This window comes from Sphaeramia orbicularis, chromosome 17 (assembly GCF_902148855.1).
Source record: "Sphaeramia orbicularis chromosome 17, fSphaOr1.1, whole genome shotgun sequence".
Classification (NCBI taxonomy): Eukaryota; Metazoa; Chordata; class Actinopteri; order Kurtiformes; family Apogonidae; genus Sphaeramia; species Sphaeramia orbicularis.
This window is the reverse complement of record NC_043973.1, coordinates 40,366,769-40,392,587: the sequence shown is the minus strand read 5'-3', so window position 1 is coordinate 40,392,587 and position 25,819 is coordinate 40,366,769. Positions and strand designations below refer to the sequence as shown.

Here is a 25,819-nt window from a genome sequence, read left to right as displayed (position 1 = left end):
AAATCATGTGTATGTGTGAGTACAAGAGGCATAAAGATGAGGTCGGCTAATGGTCAGGGACACAGTAATCTTGGTAAACACTGAAGTAAATTTTCCAGAGTAGTTTCTTTTCTACTGTTGTATTGCAGTCACATCCTTCAACAGTGTTTAACCTTATTCACTTCACATTGTGGTTCTGTAATGCTCACTGCTGCATAGATCAATCCACTGAACTACAAACTTCACCAAAGTCCTGCAGAGAGGTTCTGGTTTTAACCCATAAAGACCCAGCGCTACTTTTATGATGGTTCCCAAATTAATATTTCTCTATATTTAACCTTTCTTAAGGGCCCCTTTACACAGCACAGAGATTGTTGGGTGACCATTGAGAGATCAAAAATTAGCCTGATCTCTCAACAATCTCTTAAGCCTCAAAAAAGCTGTTTCTGTGTAAATGTTTGAGAGATCCTTGTGCGCTCATTGTGCCTTTGGCCCCCTACTTTAAAAGAGTGATATTTAGCTTTTTAAAATGGAATTATGCATTTTGAAGCATTTCCCTGTGGTCTACATAAACTGTAAATGCTATGCTTGGGTCTGAATTCTTCATTAATTCAACTCCACAGGTCCATCTTCAACCGCATTTCTGAGTAATGACACCAGAAAGGTCATTTTGAGCGCTGGCTCTTTAAATCAAAATGAGCCACTTCATGCTCCACCCCCTTCAAGTTGTTGACTGGGCTGCTCTGTCCTGTTCAGCCACTTGTGTTTGTTAATACAACCGACAACTGAATGTTTTAGGTAATCAGCTCGAAGCTTGGACATGTTTTCAGTTCTTACTACAACCGCTGTTGCTGACAATTATGGCGTACTCGGAGAAATGTTCGTCGGTAGTCTTGAACTTATATGTGCATATGTCATGATGTAATTAGTTAGAAAACATAACAAATTAAGCAGGAATTAAAATGGGTTGTAGAAATCCACTGAATTTTTGCCGGAATGAATATAAAGATAGCTTTGCAGCACCTGGAGGGTTCAAATTCAAACCTTATGAACTATTAGGGTCCAAATACACAAAAAAATGTACCAAAGACTAATAAAAGTGGGTTTAGCAAAATATGACCCCTTTAAACTGTCTGATCATTCAGATCAGGCAGGGGGGGTCATTGAGATAGTCATACCCATTCCCTCATTGATCTCTCAATCATTTCTACCTTTGGGGTGGAAAAATTTGGCATTCATTGAAAGATTGCTGAGAGATCATTGGGAGATTGAAGAGATTGTTGAGGGCTTCTTGAGCGCACCTTGAGCATTAGTTGAGAGATTGCTTCCCTTGGCTGTTGTTGAGAGATTGCGCTTGACTGAGTCAAAAGTTTGAGGAGACTGTAGTTACTGTGGAGATCACTGGAAGATCTTGGTGATCGCTGGATGCTCATTGAAAGATCGGTGAGAGATCTGGACATTTTTTCATTGCTCATTGATCTCTCAAGGATCTCTGAACGATCGCCACCCCTGTGTGATTCATCAACATTAATTGTTTTATTGTTATTGTTGTTTTATTTATTGTATTATCTTCTATATTTTGCATTTTTTCAGTGTAAATCCTGTATTTTCCTGTATTTAATTTACTGATCATACAGATGCTCATTAAAGCTCAAAGTAAAATTGAGGTTTATTGTATCAAAATCAGAGAAAACTGGAGAAAAAGTGACTTTTTAATCAAAATATATCATTAACTGAACATAAAACAACTGTCTCCATCCGCTGTCACTGATCCAACTCCATGGGTTTTACTGGTGAATCAATGCTGTAGAAGATAGTGGTGTTTCCACATTCACTACGGAGCCTCTGAACGTCCAAATGGGTCATATCTGAAGACCATCAAATGATGACAAACTGCATTTTACACCAATTATTTACATGTATTGATAGGATTAGTAGATCAGTCGGTGTTAAACAGTTTACTGTGGTAGATGATTTGGTTCGATGGTAGGTGTTTAGGTGTTTGTTGGTTAAATCAGAGTCGAAACAGGATTTTTTTTTTTACATATTTCATTTTCATGAAGCTTATAAATACGACTCAGGTGCAGAGAACATTTTGAAGTACACAGAAAATGAAGGGTTTTTTTTTGTTTATAGCAGATCCCACGTACTGTGTCCTTCTGCCAGAATCTTCACTCAAGCAATAAACCATGAAATATTCTCTTATATTTGCCAAAAATTACAACTAACTTCAATGCCCGGTGGTTGTAAAAAATATAGTAAATTAAAGTATCATATTAATGGATGTGTCAGTCTACTTCAAATCCATAAATTAACAGTAATAACAGTGTCCAAATATCCCCAAGGAAAGCTTTAAAATTACCCCGAAGTTGCTTCATAATAAAGTTTGTCCTTATTTGACCGAGTGCATCTCTTAGTGAATCTCAGGTGTCTGGTATGAAGTAAGCTAACCTTTTGCCATGTTATTTATTAGAATGTCATTTGCTCCTGTTTATTTTCTCTCCACCCTTATCTGAGCTTTTCTCTCTCTCTCTACCACCAATAATTTATTTTTTTCATTTATTACTTTCTATTCCCTCCTTTTCTCTCTTTCTTTCGCCTTCGACCTTCCTTTCCCCTGGGATCTCTCTCCCTGCTCCTTTTAATTTTCTTCTTTTTCATCCCGGCCTTGACTCTCTCCTCCTCCTCCTTCTTATTGTTCTCGCTCAAACCTATTTGCATAACCTTCTTTTCCCTTTTCCTGAATCTTTTACTTGTCTCTCACCTTGTTTCTCACCAAACCTAACTACATTTTCACTCCCCTAAATCCTCCATATTGCTATTTATTTCTTTTCTCACTATTCACAATCATTTATCACAATCTACTAATGCTGCATTTTTTTTTTTTTTTATTATTACTTTTTTCACCTCCCACCTCACCTCTGTATCATCTTTATTTTACCCTCTGACTGTTTCACTTATTGTTCTGCCTCTCCCGTCTTCTCAGGGGTGTGGTCCGTGTGGACGTGAACCTGCAGGATGTGGACATTGACCAGTGTTCCAACAGTGGATGGTTTGCTGGGACTCATCGCTGTAACCTCACCAGTATGGAAGTAAGTCTGATCTATAGTAAAAATGTGTCACAGACATCATCAATTTATAATCATTTACCTCTGCTTTCATTCGATCTCACCTATTCCCATCTATGCTGTGTGTGCATTTTACTGTTCTGTGCTATTCAGCTATTTTTTTATTTATTCAATTCAGTGTTTTCTTAAAAACGTGATCAAACGCAGTGTGTGAAAAGGCTTAAAAGTACAATAATAACAATAATCAGATGGTATACAGTGCTTTACAATGTGAAATAAATTATCACACAAAGAAACATATAAGATGTACTTTCCCACACTTAGCCTTAACTTTTGTTAACACATGCATTACACAACATTTATTTCTGTTGTTTTCTGGACACCTAACATCCAGATCAGAACACTGCCCCCACACCCTTGTACTGTACACACTAGGCATGATGGCTAATCACTTCATCTGCCTCTGGAATAGGGTTAATCTGGACTCATCAGATCACATGGCCTTTTTCCATTGAAACACAGTCCATTATTTATGATCTCTATCAAATTGATGATTATTTACCTGAAGTGATTGCTTTGAGACAGTAAGGGAAGCTGAACTGAAATGAATGGGCAGAATTGTACTGTTAGAATGGTTAAATATTTACAGTTGTGTTGACATTTCATTGACTCCAAATGTGTTAGAACACGTTCATCTCACAGACGAGTTCGTTCAGAATCAGCTTTATCACAAATCAACGGACTCGATGTTGTTCACTTCTCATACATTCCCGTTGCGCTGTTTTCTCATACGATCTATGGTTAATACATTTGTCCGTAGACGCCGGGCGTCTATGGGCTTCAGTGGGACTGAGCGGAACAGTTTTTTTCATTGCCTCAAAACTGAACGGTAATTGGGTAAATGCCACGATGTTGTCCTGCCCCCAGATGCCAGACGTCTCTGGGGTTGAATGGAGCTGTGGGTGGAGCTCAGCCAGGCTGGATGCCAGGGATTTGACATGCTGATTGGAGGATCAGTCGAAAGGCTGAATCCCGTTTGATTGACAGCTGTTTTGAGATATACTCCATCACTGACAGAGTTCAGTTTAATACCGTCACACATTCTGCTGTGAAATTGAGAGAGAAACCACTACGAAATTACTCGTTCATTTCTTGCACTGTGAATAAAACAGACTCATTGTACTTCCTTGTTTCAATTTAACATAATTTCAACGTTTTCTTGTTTCAGTTACATAATTTAATCATTTCTTGTTCGAGTTTAATATCGTTTTGTAGATAGTTAATTCAGTCATACTGTTGGCTAGGTCGGAATGAACTAGCTATCTAGCAAGGTGCACATGATGGCAGACTGCTAATGTTGTCGACCTAATTTTGGCAAAGCCATTTGATAATCTTTCGTTATGAGGAGAAACTTTGAATTAAACAGCAGGGCAGATCAACACCTGACAAGACGCCTACTTGGTGCGATAAGGTCACTGACCATTTTCTTAAAAAGGAATGGAGGGCCAAATTTATGTTTAAATAACTTGACAAATTTTTTTATCTAAGCCGACAATGAGCTTCCCCTGTCTGAAAGACGAGCAGCTGCCACTGCTATGGACATTGGATTGGATGAACTGTTGGAAAGAGTAGGTATTGGTTCGAAAAGCGGAACCCGTTTTTACTGACTGCCATGTTGAAACATACCAGCATCGGAGCACGTAGGAGCTCAGTCCAAGTGTCATGACTACATCAGCTGAAGAGAAAAAGGGTCCAGTCATACACCTGCAAGTGTGTGTTGCTGTGGTTTTATGGTACAGATGAAGCATAACAGCCTCAATTAAGCATTCCTTTTATTTTTAACTGCTTTGCTATAAAACGACAACTTTTATGATGGAGCCGTAAGATGAGCTTCCAGTGGTTTAATGACCAGTAGCCACCATTGTTATCTAGGTAATTATCTACTGATCTAAAATGTTTAATTACTTCTGAACCACTAATCCTTTCAATACATGTAAATAAACACTTCAAATACAGTTTCTCACCTTTTCATCATCATCAGATATGACCCGTTTGGATGCTCAGATGCTCTACAGTGAACGTGGAAACACTTCAATTTTCTGCAACATTGATTCACCAGTAAAACTTGTATAGTTTGACAAATGACAGTGATTGGAGATACTTTATGATATGAATAGTGAATGGAAGGTAGAGGTAGAAAGCATTTTATTTAGAAACTGCTTTAAAAATAGTTGTAGTTCTTCAAGGATTAAGAAATGATAAGATACTCACTGCATCAGTTAAATTGTTAAAGAACTCGTTGCTATATAAATGGTAGATCTTGTGGTGATGTAATGAACCATATCTGTTAGTCCAATGGCTCCTAATACTTTTGTCTGGTATACACTTAGAGTAGACTGTCTCACAGGTTGTGCTCTGCTAGAATAATCTACTATTTTTGCAACACTTTTTTCAAAGTCTCTCAATTGTGAAACCCCCGCCCTGCATCTACACACTTAAAATCCAAAGTTTTGACAAAGACACACGTTTATAAGTGGCATTTTCTTTTGTGGTGATTGTAGTTATTTAAATACAAAGACTTTCTTCCACTAAAACCCCATTCTCTGCTGGCACAAAGGATACTGTTGCTGCGTACTGCACTTAACACCATCCAAGGCAAGAGTGACTCATTTGAAGACGTACAAACAAGCCAAACAACGCAGAGATTTTTCTTTTTATTCCCTGCTCCAGAATGATAGTGGTGTTCCAGACCTATCTCCAGTACTGGAGATAAGTCTGACAACCCCCTGAGTGCAATCAGATAAATTCAAGTACTCCTTTTCAATTCCCTTTTTAGCTTAAATCCTGCTCATAAGGCCTTTAAATGTAATGTTTTTAACTGTGTAAAAGTGTCTATTGTTACTATTATCCTTGGACAACTCTATCAGCTGCTTAGTTATACATTTAGCAAAGTGTGTACTGATTATCTTTCAAATATTCATTGTGGTCAGTTTAAGATGCTGCAGCTCTTTCATAATCCATAGTTTGAGTTATTGTTTGTTCAGTATTAATTGTCAGCCTTGTAAATAGAAGCTGGACTGACTGTACATATCCTGACCAAGGAAAATAAAATTCTCACTTTGTGCAGTAATCTACACCTGGCTTTTCTACGTCTGTCCATAATAATATACATTATATGGACTAAATGTCATCTAAAATTAATGTTTATTTGTAACATAGTATAGCAAACTATTACATGATCAAAAACATGAATTTTAGCAAAAAAAAAAAAAAAAAATCAGTTTTGAATGTCTGGGGTCGCCAGAAATTTGTGATGTTAATATGGGGTCACGAGCCAAAAAAGGTTGGGAACCACTGCTTTAGTTTAACCATTTATATTGTTTATCTGTTATTTTTAGTGTGCTACATAACAGCATTTATCTGTAACTGTGCTCACGACTGCAGCATGCGGCACCCAAAAGGTTTCAACTGACTCATGTTGACTATTTGGCTCTTTTTTCTTTCTGAACAGATTTATATTATTTTGACCAAATGTCCTTAACAAGTATTCCCACGAAACTGCACAAGCACCCCCTGGGGTACACATATCCTTGGTTTGGAATCTATGTGTTACACTAATAATGATGCTCTGTATCAAAGTGTCCTTGATGTTTGCAGAGCAAAGGCTGAATGAAGCAGCATGAGTGTTTGAGATGGAACATCAATAAAAAGTTTCCAAAAGAAGTCACGCCAGGACTGTTCTTATCACTGCAGAGCAAATTATCTGAGATGTAGTCCGCTGTCTGTGATGATGAGTAGCCTGAAAGCTTTTTTTGTTTGTGTTTTTTTTTTTTTTTTTACCCATGTGACCACTGTGATGGAACTGCCAGCAGCTATACATCATGTTTTGTCACTCTCTGTGTTGAAAGATAGACGGGGAGTCAGAGATCGATGCGATAGTTCTGCATTTTTTGACGGTGGAGGCCCAATCTTCAGCGTGCTGCTGGTTTGCCTGTGTCAGTGTGTGGGCTCGCCTGTGCTTTACTATCTCACTCATGTCAGTGCCAATGCGTTACTTTTCATGTGATGTATTGCAAGACGCCGCTCCAGAAGGGGAGTGTTGCTGCTCAGGCTTGCATGGCATGTCCCTGGCTATATGATGTATAATAAATGCAGTGTAATGGATTGCAGCAAGATGTGGTGAATAATTGACCATGCTCTTTGTCTCTGTGCCTCCCCCTCTTGGTTTGTCATGGGGGGGAAACTACAGAGAAGACACGGGTGGTCTGTGTGTATGCCTTGATCTGGTTTGCTGCCTCCTCTGCATTGTTCCTTTTTAGAAGCATCTCTCCCATGGCTGCCGTCTGGTAAAATCTGAATGATGCTGATAATAGTATTGTAGTCGTTCTGTTCAGATCTGGATTGGCTGTGTGTTCGTGCAAAGTGTGCGTTGCCTTTTCTATTATCATCACAGTCGTGGGCACAGACATTTAGTTTCCAAGGACATCTCAGCCTGTTCATCTCAACCACTTGAATGTAAATGTTTAAGATCCTACGAATAGGTTTTTGTGTATGTGCCTTGTGTGTATGTGTATGTATTTATGAAAGTCCAATATGTAACTTACTTGAAGTCATTTACATGCGTTAATTGATTTTATATTTCCAACCAGCCTTAACCCTATAACGCCAAACGTATCATATTTTATGCATGAGTTTTGAAGCCCTCTACATGATCAGTGTGATATTTATTTTCTTGAAAAGCCTGAAGTAAACAATTAGATACATGCAATACACAGATAATCCACCAGGGGGGAGGAATTCATTCACCAGAGGCCTTTCCAATGACACTACAAGACTATCATTAACCCTTTCATGCATGAATTATGTGAACCTTAATCAAGATATTTTTTTCTGAGTGTTTTTATTCCTCTTAAGGCATGAAAAAAGAGAAAAAAATTATAAACCTATTTTTCATGGGGTTACAAAAATGTCCACTCAGCTAAAGAAGGAAAGAAACATGTATTTACTGATATACTGCATGAAAATTCTGAAATGAAAACATGTTTAATGCTGCTAACCTGATGTTTTCTCACATTTTAACATACCTGCATGGAGATACCATGCAAAAAACCCCCAACCAAAACCAAAACCAAAACAAAACAAAAAAAACAATGAAAAAAAAATTGTTAAAAACAAAACAAAACAAAACAGTTAATTACAGTCCAATAACAAATAGCAATTTTTTTTTTTACACTCAAACATATTAGTGCAGATCAGGTTTATTTAGAAGAGCAAATTTACAGTAATGGTGTGAATTACAGTGTGTGGGATGATGCATAAGCGTATCCACTGTATCAGCTGATATGGAAATAAAACAACAAAATCCATAAATATACAAGAGAACAGCTGTAGAATAACTGTCCACTGTATTGACCACTATGCATGAAAGGGTTAATGAGGAAGGAGGCATAACTTTGCCAATTTTGAAAAGAAATTACCAATTTGTCAGACATGTTTGTGTTATATTATGTTTTTGTTTGTTCAAAATTAATAATATTTGAGCATTGAGACCCAGTGTATCAAGGCAAGGCAAATTTATTGGTATTGTGCAATTCAGACACAGGGCAATTCACAGTGCTTTACAAAAAAAAAAAAAAAAATCACACAATTACAATTAAAACATAATCAATAAAACATCAATAATAATCAATTAAAATAAAGTAAAAAGCAGAGTGCAGATAGAACCCTTTCAGTTGTTCTATGCACAGTTGAACAGAGCTGTTTTCAGCCTGGACTTAAACATTGTCACAGTAGAGGCCTGTCTCACATCATCAGGAAGACTGATCCAGAGTTTAGCTGCATAGAACTGAAACGCAGCTTCAACCTGTTTAGTCCTGACTCTGGGCACCAGCAGAAGACCAGTCCCTGAGGTTCTCAGGGTCCGAGATGGTTCATATGGGACCAACATGTCACAGATGTACTTTGGTGCTAGACCATGGAGATACTTATAGAGCAGCAGAGCTATTTAAAGTCTATTCTCTGAGCGACAGGAAGCCAGTGCAGAGACCTGAGCACAGGACTAATATGGTCGTACTTCCTGGTTCTAGCCAAATATGATGCAAAATTGAAACTCATGCATGGAAATTGATATTTGAAAAAAAAAAAAAATTGGGGGGTTGTTCAGAAGGACCAATAAAGACTCCAATTTCAAAGAACTGGAATTTTCTGTCAGTGATTTAATGGTTCAGGCTTTACAGGGTTAAATATTGAACACTTTCTCTTGTTATTCCAGTCACTTACATCAATAATAGCAGCATCTACACTGATTCCTGATGAGACATTTTTCGCTAAAAAATCATTAGACCTGCTCCTGAGTCCTTTAGTACCTTCTAGTGTTCTACAGTAACAGAAATGTGCAACCCCAGTTACTGTTTGCTTACAGTAAACCAGTTTGATTTACCGTGTCAAATTAAAAAATCTCCAATGCCAGCAACACGATAGTGACAGCGTCATTGTGCCAAATCCAACTCATTTTGCATTAGCAATAAGCAATATAATAAGGTGCTGACATAATAATACCAGATTGTCATATATTATTTTATTATAGACAGCCTAATAGAGCCTGTAATGTCTGGCAGACCATGAGGGATTTACTGCCGAGCTGAAGACGGTTACACGAAGGAAGATCATGTTTCAGCAGAGGGAGGAGGAACATGCTCATGGTGGATGTTGTGCTTGTTTACTAGAAAGATGATGTGCTTTTTGGAGAGGCATGAGAGAAGACATGAGAAACTAACGCTGCACCAATGTGTCAAGCTAGGTGGTTCAAAGCTGAAAAACTGAATGAGCCAACAAACTTTAACGTATTTCCACTATGCACTTTATTGATATATTTAAAAAAAAAAATTACATTTTACTTTGCACTTTACTGTTGATCCAGTTTTTACAGATTTTCTACCAGTTCTTTTATATACTTCTAATTTATTATGTATAGTGTGTTTGTTTTTGTATTTCATTTTTATTCTTATATTCTATTTTTACTGTTTGTCATGTTGCTGTTGCACTACAATTTCCCAGTTTGGGATCAAAAAAGTACAGGATGTGCCAAAAAAATTGACATAATTTCAGATGTCCATATCGGAGTGACTACGTGGTCAGGAGAAATGATATTTATAATAGGATTTATTTATCTATTTAAGTGTTTTCTTAACACACGCCAAACAGTTGACTTAGAGATCCAGGCTTCCAGGTTTGCTCTTTGCACTGACTTCTTTGGACTAAACGTTTCCTGAACTTGGTTTACCACCTCTTCTGAACCTGCCGGCCGTCCAGATCCTTTTTTCTGACACAAACAGCCTTCCTCTTGGAACTTCTTATGCCACGTCCAAATCTGCTTTCCTGTTGGTGCTTGTTTCTGAAATTTTCTGACAAATTCACGAGTTTAGGCGTACTTCAATACACAGAACGCCTTTTCTGTTGCAGTATAAGGCATGTCTGTTCCTGAAAGCAGAACAATAAAAATGATTACACCTTTTTGAGCAAAAAGAACAAACAAATTTTTAAAAAATTATTAGGTGATGAAATGATGTCAGTTTTTTGGGACACCTTGTATATATCTATTTATCTAAGCTTAGTTGATACAATATGTAAACACTACAGGAAAAAAAAAAAGCTAAACCTGATTAAGGTACTGCCAGCCCCTATCTCAAAGCCCTGAAGGTGGTGGCACTTACTTTTTCTATTTCTTCTTATTTTTTTGTGTTTATTATTCTTTGGCAAAACAGCTAAGAGGGCCAATAGTGCCACCAAGTCACATACTCTTGGTGATGGGCTTTGGTAGTCTCATTTCTTCTCCTCTGCTAAGTGGAAGTGACACACTTCTGTGCTGGTTTTGTTTCAGTGTTTGGCTTCACATCAAGCCAGGTACAATACGTTTTACACAAGCCTAAGCATAGGTACCACCAGTATACCTAAAATAGACTCCAAACTTCAAATAAGCACAAAGGGACGGGCATCATTAAGAGTTTATCGATACAAATACACTTATCTATGCTGCTTATCGATCTGGTATTTTCAATGATATTTTTATTGATCTTTTTCCAGGTTAGAGTTAGGGTTAGGGATAGTGCACATATAGAGAACAGCATTATTACTATGATAATAGTGTGAACAATTATAAATAATTACTTTACAGTAAAATAAAATTGTCTTTAATTCATCGTTTTTATTTATTAAGAATAAAACTGAATGCAGGACTTTTTCATTAGTATTTTGATAGTGCTGTTGTTTACGCGCAGCCTCTGGATCTTTAAATCCACCTGCTCTTATGTCTGAAACTATGAATGACTTCGATTAGATCAGATGTTGCTCTCACCATTTCAGACAGAATTTATGAAAGGACATGTATCAATACAATCAATGGGCTACCAGACACTTTTAATCACCAGGGTGAACTCCAGGATGCTAGCACACATACACTCAATATGCTAAATGTGTCCTAGTAGTGTATATGCACACAGAGCAGATGGACAATGTACTTAACAGTCAAACTGTGCATTTCTTCCTCCGTACTTGACAGGCTTTCTCTGGGTTTTGTGACAGATCACTTGGTTTTCTGCCTGAAAATGTAAAAGACTTGTTTCTCCCTGTCAACGAGTGAAGTGACCACCTTCCCTTGTAGTTCTCGGTAAACAGAAGCCAATGCTACTGGAATGTCTGTGTGTTTGAGTTGCAGTGTTTGACAGAGAATTGACCCAAACCCAGGTCTGTCATCTGGACTGAAAATCACAAAAATACATCACCAAAGTCTTATTGAGAAAACAAAGTAAGTGGGAAAAGTTTGGCGGACAACAGTTACACTACTGTAATACAGAGGAAATCTATTTACTGTTTTTCTTTCTCCATTATCATGAGGAAAACTGCTAATGATCAGAGCTTATTGATACACCGGTCTATAATTATTTAGGCCCTTTTAGAACCAGGTTTTGGAACAGATCACTACAAGCACATGAACATGAACAAATCCTACATATTAACCCTTTTAAGACTGCCATTATAACAAGCCACCTAGGTGTCTTCATGATTTCTTTGCAATAAAAGTGTCAGAAAATGTCTTTTTTGCCAATTCTTTTACACCTTTGTTTTCAGGAAGAACTTAGCTTTCCATATCTGGACTTTAATTATCATTATTATGAATAATAAATGCTTAAAACAGTGTGTTATAGTAAAAAAGAAAAAAAAACAGCCTTGAGGTATTTAACATATTTATTACCAGAGACAACTGTAAATGTCAATAACTTTTTGAGATTGCAAAAATAAACTCTAAACTGCTTCACATCTGCTCAAACATGCCTTTTGGTCTTGAACATTCAGTATTTATATTATGGCTTATTATATGTTAGCCATAATTAGGGCTGTCAAAATTAATGCATTAACACAGGTTAATCCATCATCATGATTAATCTGATAAAAAAAATTAACGCAATTGACCCATCTGCAGTTCAGAATGACTCTAAACGTCTCTGCCAACGCAATTGGGGCAGTTTGTCGAAGTAGAGTTAGCGTCACACATGTGCAAATGGTCAGTTGAACCAACAAGGCGGCAGAACCAACCCATAAAGATGGAGGACCCTAAACAGCATGTTGGTCCTCCGGATGGAAATATGTGGACAAAAAAAAAAAAACAAAAAAAACAAGACAGAACAGTTATTTAAAGTCGTTTTGTTTCAAGTTGTTTTGTTGAAACTGTTGAAGTGCATGTACAGGTATATTCCCTTCTTTCTTGAGTCTGTTTGCTCATGCAAAATGAAATGTGATTAATATAGATTAAAAATGAATATTTAATCATGATCAGTAAAAATTCATCCACAGCAACCCGTTGATTAATCTGATTAAAAATTTTAATTGTTTGACAGCACTAGCCATTATATAAAAAAAAAAAACATGGTGTTTTTTGGCCTGTGTGGAAGTCTCTGAAACAGTTCCTTTTTACTTGTAATAGAGTGCCACATTACTACTGTAAAGTGTTATATAGTGTTGGAAAGCGAAATTTAATTGATTGCCATTCCAACGTTGATTTCAATATATAGTAGCTCCTTCTTTTTTATTTATTTATTTTATTTTATTTTTTTACCCACAAAAAAGAAAAAGAAAAGAAAAAAAAAAGAAGAGAGAAAAAAAAAAAGTAGCTCCTTCTTTTGGATAATCCCTTATGGTCCAACTAAAGCAAAAAAATGAATTTAAAAGTAAAAATGTGGGTCATTTAGCAACACTAATCTATCATATTGTCTCTAAAATGTCCTGTCAGAGAGATTTACCGTGAGAATACCGTGTTTTGACCCATAGATAGATAGATAGATAGATAGATAGATAGATAGATAGATAGATAGATTTACTTTATTAATCCCCAAGGGGAAATTCAAAATACAGTCACTGCTCCACAGAAATAGTAGATCAACAATAAATAACTGCAGAGTGTAAGTAGCTAAGAATAAGGTCAATTAAAAAGAAAGTAAAATTAAAAGACAAAATGTGTTTTCTACTCATCACATAAAAACATAAAAGCATAAAAACATAAAAACATTAAAAAAAAAAAACAGAGGACAGAAGTGTTGTGGAGCTTCTACCTCCTATACACCCCCATCCAGCTCAGTTAAACCTTCAACTGTACTATTGTGTTCACCATTAGTCTTTATGTTACATATTTGATCTGTGAAAAGACAACCATCATCATCTAGTAAAATGTTTTAGCTGCATAATATCCACTTATATGTTAAAGCTAATATGCCTCAGACTCTTTTCAACATGTGTAGATTCATCTATTTTATTACTTATGATAAACAGAACAGACAAACATACTGTAAAGCTATGAAAGTATATGAATCATGTTTTGTTTTCACAGTCTACTGTCTTTTCTGCACATTACTCACACTTATTGTTACATCTGTTGTGCTATGAAGCAAAATTGGCCCATATTCTCTCCTGTGAAAATACAAGAGACGACAACTGAATTGACCGAAAGGCAGACAGCATAACATCTGTAGAAGTGTCATCTCTATTCTTATACGATTGTATTACTATTATTTTTGTCTTGTTGTGTTGTGTTGTTTTTGTCATTCATCACAATTGGGTAACATTTTCTCTGCATAAGCAACTCCCATAACATAGATTTAATGCTTTTAAGGCTTTGTCGAGGATGTAATGAAGCTTTGTTTTGATCAGAGAAACAGTGAAGAGCATGTTTCTATCATCTAAACTTGAAAATATGTCTATTTTGATCCAAACACAATAGAAAAGAAAAAATGGATATTTTCCAGAAAGCAGCTCTGGAGGTACAAAATGTGTAAATGTGCAAGATCTTGATCTAGTCTCGGCAAAAAAATCTACTTTTTGTGCCGTAAACGGAGTTAAATTGATTGAAACACTAGAAGAGGACATTTGAGTGGATTATTACAGCACATATTACCCTCTTCTCCTGATGATTTTCCTTCACACGCCACATTTTCCCGAGCAGCAGTCAGTGAATCAGTGTCATTGTGAACAGTGTGACAGAAATGCAAGAAAAGTGGTAAGCAGCAATCACACTACAAGAAGTATTCCAAACTTTTTCGACATTCACAGCAAACATTATCGTGCAGCGGACAAGTATTGACCATGAAACTGTGCCATTTATTCCAAACATTTTGTTGTAGGGGACCGGTATTGACCCTGAAACTGTTATGGATTCATCAAAATGTCATTAGTCGTTTGTTTCTACACATCATTTCATGGTAAAATCAACAGTAAATGTAGTTTTCTTGCAGGAATAATTTAGACATTATGCAGCTATCTATTGCATTTTAAAGGTCAGCCTGCTGGGATTAGAAGTGTCATTATGTTTTTGTGCCATTCATTTTAATGCCGTGAAACTACCAGAGACATCCGCAGTCTGTCAATTATCCCGGCGTTATATAAAGAGAGGTGTGAATCAAATCATAGTTATGTAAGAGGAAATGACTTAGCTGTGAAATCTCTAAAGGGAAATGAATCGACTGTATAATGAAACCAGGTTAAATACTATTTTATCATATTAATGTAGTTTAAAGAACTTACTAAACCAAAATGACGGTGATTAAAAATTTGTTTGTTTGTTTTTTTTTTTACTAAGTTCTGTGATCAAACAGTCCAATCTACCTTTATACTTTATGTTTTATTGATTAGACTGACTAGGATTCATTATCCTTGTTTAGTTTATCTGATATACTTATGGTCACAGTTTGGCTTTTTCTGTCACAGTCTCTTTCTTCCCAGACTGATCTCATGAAATTGCGCTGTATGTCACGCCTTTTTTATGGCATTTGGCGTGTTATACGTATGCATTTTCATCCTTCAAACCTAACCCTAAACCTAGTCCTAGCCCCAAACCTAACCCTAATCCTTGCCCTAATCCTAGCCCTAAATCTAACCTTAAACCTAGCCCTAAACCTAACCCTAGCCCCAAACCCAACCCTAAACCTAGCCCTAACTCTAATCCTTGCCCTAATCCTAGCCCTAAATCTAACCTTAAACCTAGCCCTCAACCTAGCCCTAAACCTAACCCTAATCCTATCCCTAAACCTAACCCTAAACCTAGCCCTAGCCCCAAACCTAACCCTAAACCTAGCCCTAACCCTAATCCTTGCCCTAATCCTAGCCCTAAATCTAACCTTAAACCTAGCCCTAAACCTAACCCTAATCCTATCCCTAAACCTAACCCTAAACCAAGCCCGAAACCTTAGCCTAAACCTAGCCCTAACCCTAATCCTTGCCCTAATCCTAGCCCTAAATGTAACCTTAAACCTAGCCCTAAACCTAACCCTAATCCTATTCCTAATCCTATTCCTAAACCTAAGCCTAAACCGAGCCCTAACCCTAATCCTAGCCCTAAATCTAACCTTAAACCTAGCCCTCAACCTAGCCCTCAACCTAACCCTAATTCTATCCCTAAACCTAACCCTAAACCTAGCCCCAAACCTGAGCCTAAACCTAGCCCTAACCCTAATCCTAGCCCTAAACCTACCCTAATCCTATCCCTCAACCTAACCTTAAACCTAGCCCTACACCTAGCCCTAACCCTAAACCTAGCCCTAAACCTAACCCTAAACCTAGCCCTAAACCTAACCATAAACCTAACACTAAACCTAGCCCTAAACCTAACCCTAAATGTAGCCCTAAACCTAACCCTGACCCTAGCCCTAAACCTAACCCTAATCCTAGCCCTAATCCTAAACCTAGCCCTAAGCCTAGCCCTAAACCTAGCCCTAACCCTAAAGCTAGCACTAAACCTTGCCCTAAAACTAGCCCTAAACCCAGCCCTAAACCTAGCCCTAAACCCAGCCCTAAACCTAACCCTGACCGCTAATCACATGGTATTTGACATGTCGTGAACATACATGCAGAAAACTTAAAATGCGTACAGAAAACACACCAATTAAAACTGGCGTGTATGGCGTGTATATTTATGCAATTCATGATATCACATTGTTCTTTCTTTTCCTGTCACTCATCATTTTACACCTTTTATTCTTTTTCCATCCACTCTTTTCATTCACTTCTCTCCTTATGCTGACTTTCTGTAATCTCTTGTTTATCGCTGCTCATTCAGCTCATTACCCGTACTCTGTTCTATTTATTTTGAGGACTTCAGCTCAGCTTTCCTATTTCGGATTGATCTTTTAGAAACTATGCACCTGAAAATTTCCGATGAAAATGATTTGGTTGCTCAACACAGCGTTACATTTAGGCAAAACTAGAAAACAAAACTCACTGTTCTTTACCTTATTACACACACAAAACACATCACAGCTGCTTATTGTCTCAATGTCCCCCCATTAAAAAACAGCTCATTTCTAAATCTCACTAAATACATTTTTGGTGAAATGGGCTATGGAAAGTCGATGTGAGGCTCATTGCTTTTCCTATCGAGTACAAACACACCCTCAGGCTCCGTCTCCAAGAGAAAGATAATAAGGAGACGGTTTCTAGTAATGCGACGGGGCATCATGTGTTCTGCAGGGTGTGCAGTCTCACCACCACAGCTCCATTCTCATTATTACTGTGATGTAACGTTTCCGTCGGTTTGTAGCTTTTATTTTCTGCTCTGTTTATTACATGGAACATAAAGGAGTATGGTCGGATTTCAGTGACGTACACTATCTTTGCTAAAAGAGACAGATTAGTGAAACTTACTGTAGAAATGCCTGGTAGTTTAGTAACTCTAAGGGGGGAAGTTTGTAGAAAATAGTAACAGCTCAGTCCCTCTTGTTAGAACTGATGCGTACGACGTCAGCTTCTCCAGTCTGTCTTCATCCTCCAGACCAAAGCCACGTTTTTTGTTTTTCGAGTGACTCAAACCAGAATGTGTCACACAAACTAAAATAGTACATTTCTACAGCAGCTACTGTGTTCAACTAAATGGAGTGCATTTATATGGAGCTTTTTGTACTGTACTGTGTGTTTCGAGTGTTTTTGGGTTCCTCTTCAGTTACAATGGGAAAAAAATCAATGTGGTAAGAAACAGTATCCTTGCTTTACTTCGATATAGTAGATGATTTAAGGCATGGTGGCGTAATGGTTTGCACTTGAAATTCACAGTAGGAAGATTCCAGGTTCAAATCTCAACTGGACCAAGTCCCTTCTGTGTTGAGTTTATTAGTATAGTAGAATTATTAGGATGATTAACCGTTTCATGCATGAATTATAAGAACCTTAATCAAGATTTTTTTTCTTGAGTGATTTTAATTCCTCTTTAGGCATAAAAAAAAACAAAACAATGGAAATATTTTTTTTATTTTTTTTTAACCCTTTCATGCATAAATTATGAGAACCTCAGTTGAGATTTTTTTTTAACTTAGTCCTTTTATTCCTCTTTAGGCATGAAAAAAACCAATGCAATTGATTTTTTAAATTTTTTTTTTTTTAATCAACATATTTTTCATGGAGTTACAAAAATGTCTAATCACCATGCATTTAATTTTTGAGGCAAAAAAACCACGTGTATTTAAAAACCATCATCAGAAAGTGAAGACTATGAAATAAAACCATTTTTCATGCAGCTAATCTGATGTTTTCTGACATTTTAACATACTCTAATACTAGTTATTACTCACTTCATAGTGATTATATGAAAAAAAAAAAAAAAAAAAAAACTTTTTGATTACGAAAACTTTTAAATTACAGTTAAATAACAATTGGCTTTTGATTTACACTAAAACATATTTCTGCAGATCAGGTTAATAAAGAACAGCAAAGTTACAGTAATGGTATGAATTGCAGTGTATGTGATGGTGTTGTGCTGGATGATACGAAACTAAAACAACAAAACCCATGAAAATACAAGAGAACAGCTGTAGAATAGCTGTCCACTGTAGTGACCAGTATGCATGAAAGGGTTAATGAAGCTATTTTTCATGGAGTTGAAAAAAATGTCCACTAAGCCGGACACCATGTGTTTAATTTTTGAAGAAGCAAAGAAACATGTATTTACAGATACACCATGTGAAAACTATGAAATAAAAACATTTTAATGCTGCTAATTTGATGTTTTCTCACATTTTAACATTACTCATTTCATGGAGATAATATGCAAAACCTAACCCTAGCAATAACAAGGAATTGATTTACACTCAAATATGTTAGATTATGTTTATCAAGAACAGCAAAGTTACAGTAATGTTATCCAGTGACATACAGTGGGGTTCATGGCTGGGGAGGCACTGACTCTTTCAGAGCCAGATCTACAAATATATGGTGGCCTGAGAAACTGGAATAGAGAGAGTGAGCAAAAGGAATGTCCTGGGTATATGGGCTCTGCATCAAGTCAGCATAGGTAGACTGGCAGGAACTCAACAGGAAACCTTCAAAAAGAGCCATTTCAAACTAAAAATAAAAAAAAAGTTTATGGTCTTACCTTTATTTGTACATGAAATCCACCCATTCTCAGCTCAGAAATGTAATCCTCCATTTTTGATGAGGTGAATTAAAGTGTATAAAAAAGAACGAAGAAGATTATAAGCGCATGAATCTGTGGACTCACTGGCGCCATCTATCATGAGGCAGGGGTACTGTTTGCCTCCCCTAGTGACTTTTTCACTGCGGTTTTATGATTAATCTGCGAGCCTAAACACATTACAGAAATACATTCCATACGTTATGCAGATTATGGAAGGATAGAGCATATAATCAGAGTGTTTGAAAGCATTTTAACTGCGATATACAGAGGGACAGCGACACAATATTTTCATCGGTTACCAGCAGAGTTCATGAGGGGAGGAGACAGTTCTCCTGGAGGCACAGCACAGCGCTGCCTCACAACGCATCTCCTCCCTGTATTTGAACAGAGCATGTGGAAATTCTGCTATTCTAATTGACAAAATAAATAAATAAATAATAATAATAATAATAACAATATTGGATTCGAACGGAAAATGAGTTTATAGGACATACCAGCTGACAACTATCAATATTTATTATATTTTATAGTTAACTTTTTTTTCTTTTCAAGATTGACAAGGGAGGCTCTGCCTCCCCTGCCTCCTCTGACTGCACGTCACTGATGTTATCAGTTGCAGAGTGTGGGATGATGCAAAAGCGTTCAATGTGTTGGCTGATATAAAACTAAAACAACAAAATCCATCCACATATAAGAGAACAGCTGTAGAATAGCTGCCCACTGTAGTGACCACTGTGCATGAAAGGGTTAAAATGCAGAGATGATTTTCCTACAGGGATAGTAAAGCTAAATTTTTACAGTTTTAGGATTCCCCCCCCCCCCCTCTGCATCCACTAAATATGCTGGGACAAAAAATAACTCAAACATATGATCCCTTATACTGTAAAAGTATTTGTTGTACAGATGAAACATCCCCCCCAAAAAAAAAAACTGCATCAACAAAAGGTAGATCAATGTAGATTACACTGGTCAACAACAAATTTATTGTTTAAGTTTTTTGAGCTGATTTAGGATAATTTTGGTGTGCTGAATCCAAAAATCACATTCATTTTGCTCAATCAGGTCAACTTTCTGAACTATGCTACATATTGGCTTTTAACACTTTTGCTTACATTTATGGGCATTTTCACATCATATGATACAAAATTCTTTCATATTTCTTGCAATAAACAAGTTCTGAAGATTTTACTTTTGCCAATTTATGATTAATGTTTTTTTTTAATATTACAGGTGAATGAAATGGCTTCGACTAGAAGATCTTGTAAAAATAAGCCTGACGTATTCTGTTACATCTGCGGTGAATACACTATTGTACCTAACAGGAATCAAGTGATCAAATGATTTTTTTTCTCTTAAAACCTATTTTGGGTGAGAACTATATTAAAAAATCAACTGATAAAGTCACAAAAATGTAATCAATTTTGTGAGAAGATCAAATTTTTCAAAATCAAATTAGCAAAAAAACCTGACCTGTTTGAGAAAAACAGATGTCATTTTTGGATTTAGCGGTGCAAAATGTTCCTAATTCAGTTGAAAAAACCTAGACAACTTGCAAAAAACATTTTTTGTAACCCAGTGTTATTAGCTAAGAAATTGAATTTTACATAAGTGCAAGGCTATCCAGGAAGTGGTGTGTTCATAAAAAATGTATTTCAATAAATAAACAGGTTTCTTTTTTAATTTTTTGCCGAGTAAAAGATGTAAAATCTTGACTTTGTGATTCAGGGATTTGTCAAGATTTCCATGGAACTAAACTTGATTCATGGGATTATTGAATAAGTTGTCCAGACCTGACTTGCACCTTCGTCAGGATCACACTGCAGAAGAGTTGAATCAATTTCCATTTTGGTCAGGCTGCTCTGGTGTAGAATCTAGACATGGTTTGATGAGTTGCAACCAGTGGAACCAACACATGACTCAAAATGTCACATGACGGGTTGTGTTAAATTTTCCTACATCAGCAAAATGACAGCAATGGCCTTACATACAGTGGATCCTCCCGCCATCCAAAGACATGCACTAGTATAATTGGTAGGGATGCACCGATACCGATACGAGTATCGGCATCGGCTCCGATACTCAGTGTGTGTACTCGTACTCATAAAAGATATCCGATACAAATGCACCGATACCACTTACGGCCGTTTGACATTCACAGTTCAGTGCAGCAGGTACGCATTGGTTGAATAATGTGTGTGGAGTGTGAAGAGTGTGGAGATTTTTCAAAATAAATGATGGTGATAAAAGTAACGCTGACTGCAAGCAACGTTAAAGACACAGACAGATACGGACGCAGCGTTCTGTCCGTCCTCTGCGTACATTCCATCCGTTTTCCAGGTGCTTGCGGATGCGTAAACAGAATGAGAATACCAGCGGGAGTACGGAGCAGTGCGGACCGCCGCCAGCAGAAGTGAAAACGAAACTTATCACTCATTTCTCTTCTCTCTACCTGCTGAAGCTAAGCTGTTAAACCTTGCCAGTGAAAATGCTGCAATATTAGTATCACATTAGTGTTGCCTCTGTCTTCTCCATGTTTGTTATTACTGACTTTCTTCTTCTTCTTCTCAAAAAGCTTTCCTCTTCTTCGTGGTATTTGTCCAGTATGGTTAATTCAGAGCGGCGCCCCGTGGTGGATTAATTGAGAAACGCTCATTCCAACACATTAAACGTCAGTAGTAGCACTTTGTTCCAGTCAGACTAATGACAACGACAATAAAGCACATTTACAAAAGGAACTAAGAACTGGAATAGGATTATTAAGTACTCGTATCGGTACTTGGTATCGGCAAGTACTCAAATGTAAGTACTCGTACTTGTACTCGGTCTGGAAAAAAGTGGTATCGGTGCATCCCTAATAACTGGTTAATCTAAATTGCCCGTACACAGTAAAAAATGCAGTGTCAATATTTCAGAGTCAAGCTATTTTAACCTACAGTGTTTATAGCTCTATGGAGAGTAAACCAGCTCTAACAGGAGAGTTAAAAGTCAGTGTAAAGTTCTGCACAGATGCAGTGTAAAATTCAACTCTATAGAGTGATGATTAGTGCCAGTCTGCCGCATTGCATTATTGGTGCTGGACATTTTACTCATTGTGTTTAAATTTATGGGCAAGGGATTGGGGGGGATTATGTTAATGTTTATTTAGGTTAATATGTCTGTTTTACAACGTTTACTGGCCTTTTTATGTTTAATTTTTTATTAATGTGACACCATTAGTCAAACCTATAGGCAGAACAATGCCTTACTCTTTCAAAGGAAGAGGTTTCCTTAGAATTATGAAAACCCACATAGCAAATTATTGTTCTTCACAACCCCCACCTTGGGAACCCCTGCAATTCTACACTGTTTCAATATTAGCATAGTGTACAATCTGATGTTTAAAATAACACTGCAGAGAAATCAATATGAAAACATTATAGAGTCATTTTTAAACTAAATTTGGAGTAAACATAGCTCTATGAAGTGTAATCATTAGTGATGGGACTTTTGGCTCTTTGAAGGGAGTCGTTCAATCAGGAGCCGTTCACTGAAAAGAGCCGTTCAAAAGACTGGCTCTTTTATGTTTTTTGCATTCTTTTGAAACACCAATGTTTTAATGACTAAATAGGCTACATGTGATGATTGACATTACATTTTAAAGGTGTTTAATTGGCACAGCAGTAAATATTATCTTACCGTAAAAAAGAATAGCTAGTTCAAATGTGTGGCCTAAATACATGACATGAGAGGTGACATTAGGCAAATGCTGGAATTTGACCAAAAACATCACGGTACATTATGTGGACTAGTCTGTAGCCTAGAAATGAAAAAGAAAATAAAACATTTTCTTATGAAATAACATTTTATTCTCCTCAAAACAAGAACAATAAATGTGAGTAAAAAAACGAAAAAAAAACTGCACAAAACACAGCAGTGATTAATCACTGCAATTCCAGTACTTAAATACCTAAAAAACTGTTGTGCAAATAAAATACTTCAAGTAACATTGCAAAATACCTGATATCTCTAATGTAAATATCAAAATGATACCACATCAGGAGTTCTCTTACTTCTACTCTCTATATAAAACCAGTGCCTCCCCACTGATGCTAAATTGACAGGCAATCGGACACTCCCTCAAAAAAAAAAAAAAAAAAAAAAAAATGAACGGCTCTTTACAAAGACTCGGTTCCCATCGTTTGTTTCAAAGAGCCGTTCAAAAGATTCGATTCGTTCGTGCATGTCACATCACTAGTAATCATGTTACTCTTAACAGTGTAAAAATACCACAGAGTTAAATATTTTTACACATTTCATTGTTCATTTTTAGTTTTTAGTTTAGTTTAGGTTAGTTTATTTCAGACACAGACATAATACAAAACATATGAAACAAAATTAAAAATAATAATAAACAATACACAAGTAAAAAAATCAAACAATAGAAAAATAATAATAATAATGATAAGCAATACACAAAAAATCAAATAATAGAAAAAAAAGAACAACTGTTGTGCCTGAAAGGGAGTAGGAAGAAGCCACTGCTTATCCAGTCCTACCCCCTAATTCCAGTCCTCAGACTGTTAGTGCTAAATCACTTGATATACAACATAAGATTGTGATTATCTACATACACATCTACATACACACATACAGTCACATACACATACAGGGTGGGGAAGCAAAATTTACAATGAACATTAGTTGTTTTTTCTCAGCAGGCACTACGTCAATTGTTTTGAAACCAAACATATATTGATGTCATAATCATACCTAACACTATAATCCATACCTTTTCAGAAACTTTTGCCCATATGAGTAATCAGGAAAGCAAACGTCAAAGAGTGTGTGATTTGCTGAATGCACTCATCACACCAAAGGAGATTTCAAAAATAGTTGGAGTGTCCATAAAGACTGTTTATAATGGAAAGAAGAGAATGACTATGAGCAAAACTATTACCAGAAAGTCTGGAAGATACTATTAAAGAAGAATGGGAGAAGGTGTCACCTGAATATTTGAGGAACACTTGCGCAAGTTTCAGGAAGCGTGTGAAGGCAGTTATTGAGAAAGAAGGAGGACACATAGAATAAAAACATTTTCTATTATGTCAATTTTCTTGTGGCAAATAAATTCTCATGACTTTCAATAAACTAATTGGTCATACACTGTCTTTCAATCCCTGCCTCAAAATATTGTAAATTTTGCTTCCCCATCCTGTGTACATACACACATACAGCCACATACACATCTACATACACACATACAGTCACATACACATCTACATACACACATACAGTCACATACACACATACATACACACAGTCACATACACATCTACATACACACATACGGTCACATACACACATACATACACACATACAGTCACATACACACATACATACACACTTACAGTCACATACACACATACATACACACTTACAGTCACATACACACCAGTTTATTGTCTACCGCTGTACACACACGTCTGCACCCCCATGTTTATATACACACACCATACAATAGAACAACCTGACAATCCAACACTGAATTGAATAGAATTAACTCTGAAAATTTGACACTGGCCATAGAGTAAATTTTACTCTAATTTTGAGTGGGACCAAATGTTATCTGAAACAGAGTTAGATTCAACTCTCTAAGAGTTAAACTGACACTCTGTTTTTTACTGTGTAGGTGTGAATGTGAGAGTGATTGGTTGTTGGTCTCTATATGTCCAGGTTGTTATTGAAAATGAAAATGTCATGTCTCGTCAGGTGTGTTAGTCATGTTAACGAGTAGTGTTTCTTGTTTCATGTCTCGGCTTAGGTTTTCAGTGTTATGTCCTTGTTTTTTCATTAGTCACTTTATGTTTAGTTAGAGTCGTTTACATTTGGTCCTGTCTTGCACTTCCTGCTTTATTTTGTACACATCTCTTCCTTCTCATTTCAAACCCTGACTTCCTGCCTTTGTGTGTTTTTCCCGCCACTGTGATTGTTAGCCCCACCCCTGATTGGTGTCACCTGCGTTCCCCCTTCCTTATGTATAAATAGTCCCTGTCTCCCTTTATCTTGTGCCAGTTTTTCTTATTATGTCAGCGTGATCTTGTCAAGTGTCCCGACCAGGTTTTTTCATGTTTGTTAGTTTTGCTTCTGTTTTTCTGTAAGAGTTTTGTTTATCATAGTCATTCTTTTGAGTTGTATTTTATATCCTCCTTGGAAGCGCTTTTTGTTTAATCACTTTTGCAATATTAAAATACTTTTGTTAAGTCTTCATTTTTACCTCCGCCAAGGAGGTTATGTTTTTGCCAGGGTTTTTTTGTTTGTCTGTTTTTTTGTTTGTTTGTTTGTCTGTCCGTTAGTGTGCAACATAACTCAAAAAGTTATGGACAGTTGTATGAAATTTTCAGGGTTTGTTGGAAATGGGATAAGGAAGAAATGATTAAATTTTGGTGGTGATCGGGGGTGGGGGGGGCCCACGGGGGGGGCCACTGATCGTTAGTGTGCAACATAACTCAAAAAGTTCTGGACAGATTTGGATGAAATTTTCAGGGTTTGTTGGAAATGGGATAAGGAAGAAATGATTAAATTTTGGTGGTGATCAGGGGTGGGGGGGGGGCACTGATCGTTAGTGTGCAACATAACTCAAAAAGTTCTGGACAGATTTGGATGAAATTTTCAGGGTTTGTTGGAAATGGGATAAGGAAGAAATGATTAAATTTTGGTGGTGATCGGGGGTGGGGGGGCCCACTGATCAGCCTTGGCGGAGGTTTGCACTCTCCGAGTGCTTCTAGTTTTGGTAAGTCATGCATTTAACTCTACCAGTTTTTTGTGTCAAGGATGTTACAGAGATTCA

The 25,819-nt window shown here is 36.8% G+C and overlaps 1 protein-coding gene across 1 annotated transcript in view; it reads left to right on the top strand.

Annotated features, from left to right (window-relative positions):
- Positions 1–25,819, top strand: part of LOC115437411 (probable G-protein coupled receptor 158) — a 125,439-nt gene that overhangs the window by 15,051 nt on the left and 84,569 nt on the right. Inside the window, exon 2 of the mRNA XM_030160635.1 lies at positions 2,966–3,071. Coding sequence (XP_030016495.1) covers positions 2,966–3,071 — 106 coding nt within the window. The remainder of the gene's footprint in view (positions 1–2,965; positions 3,072–25,819) is intronic.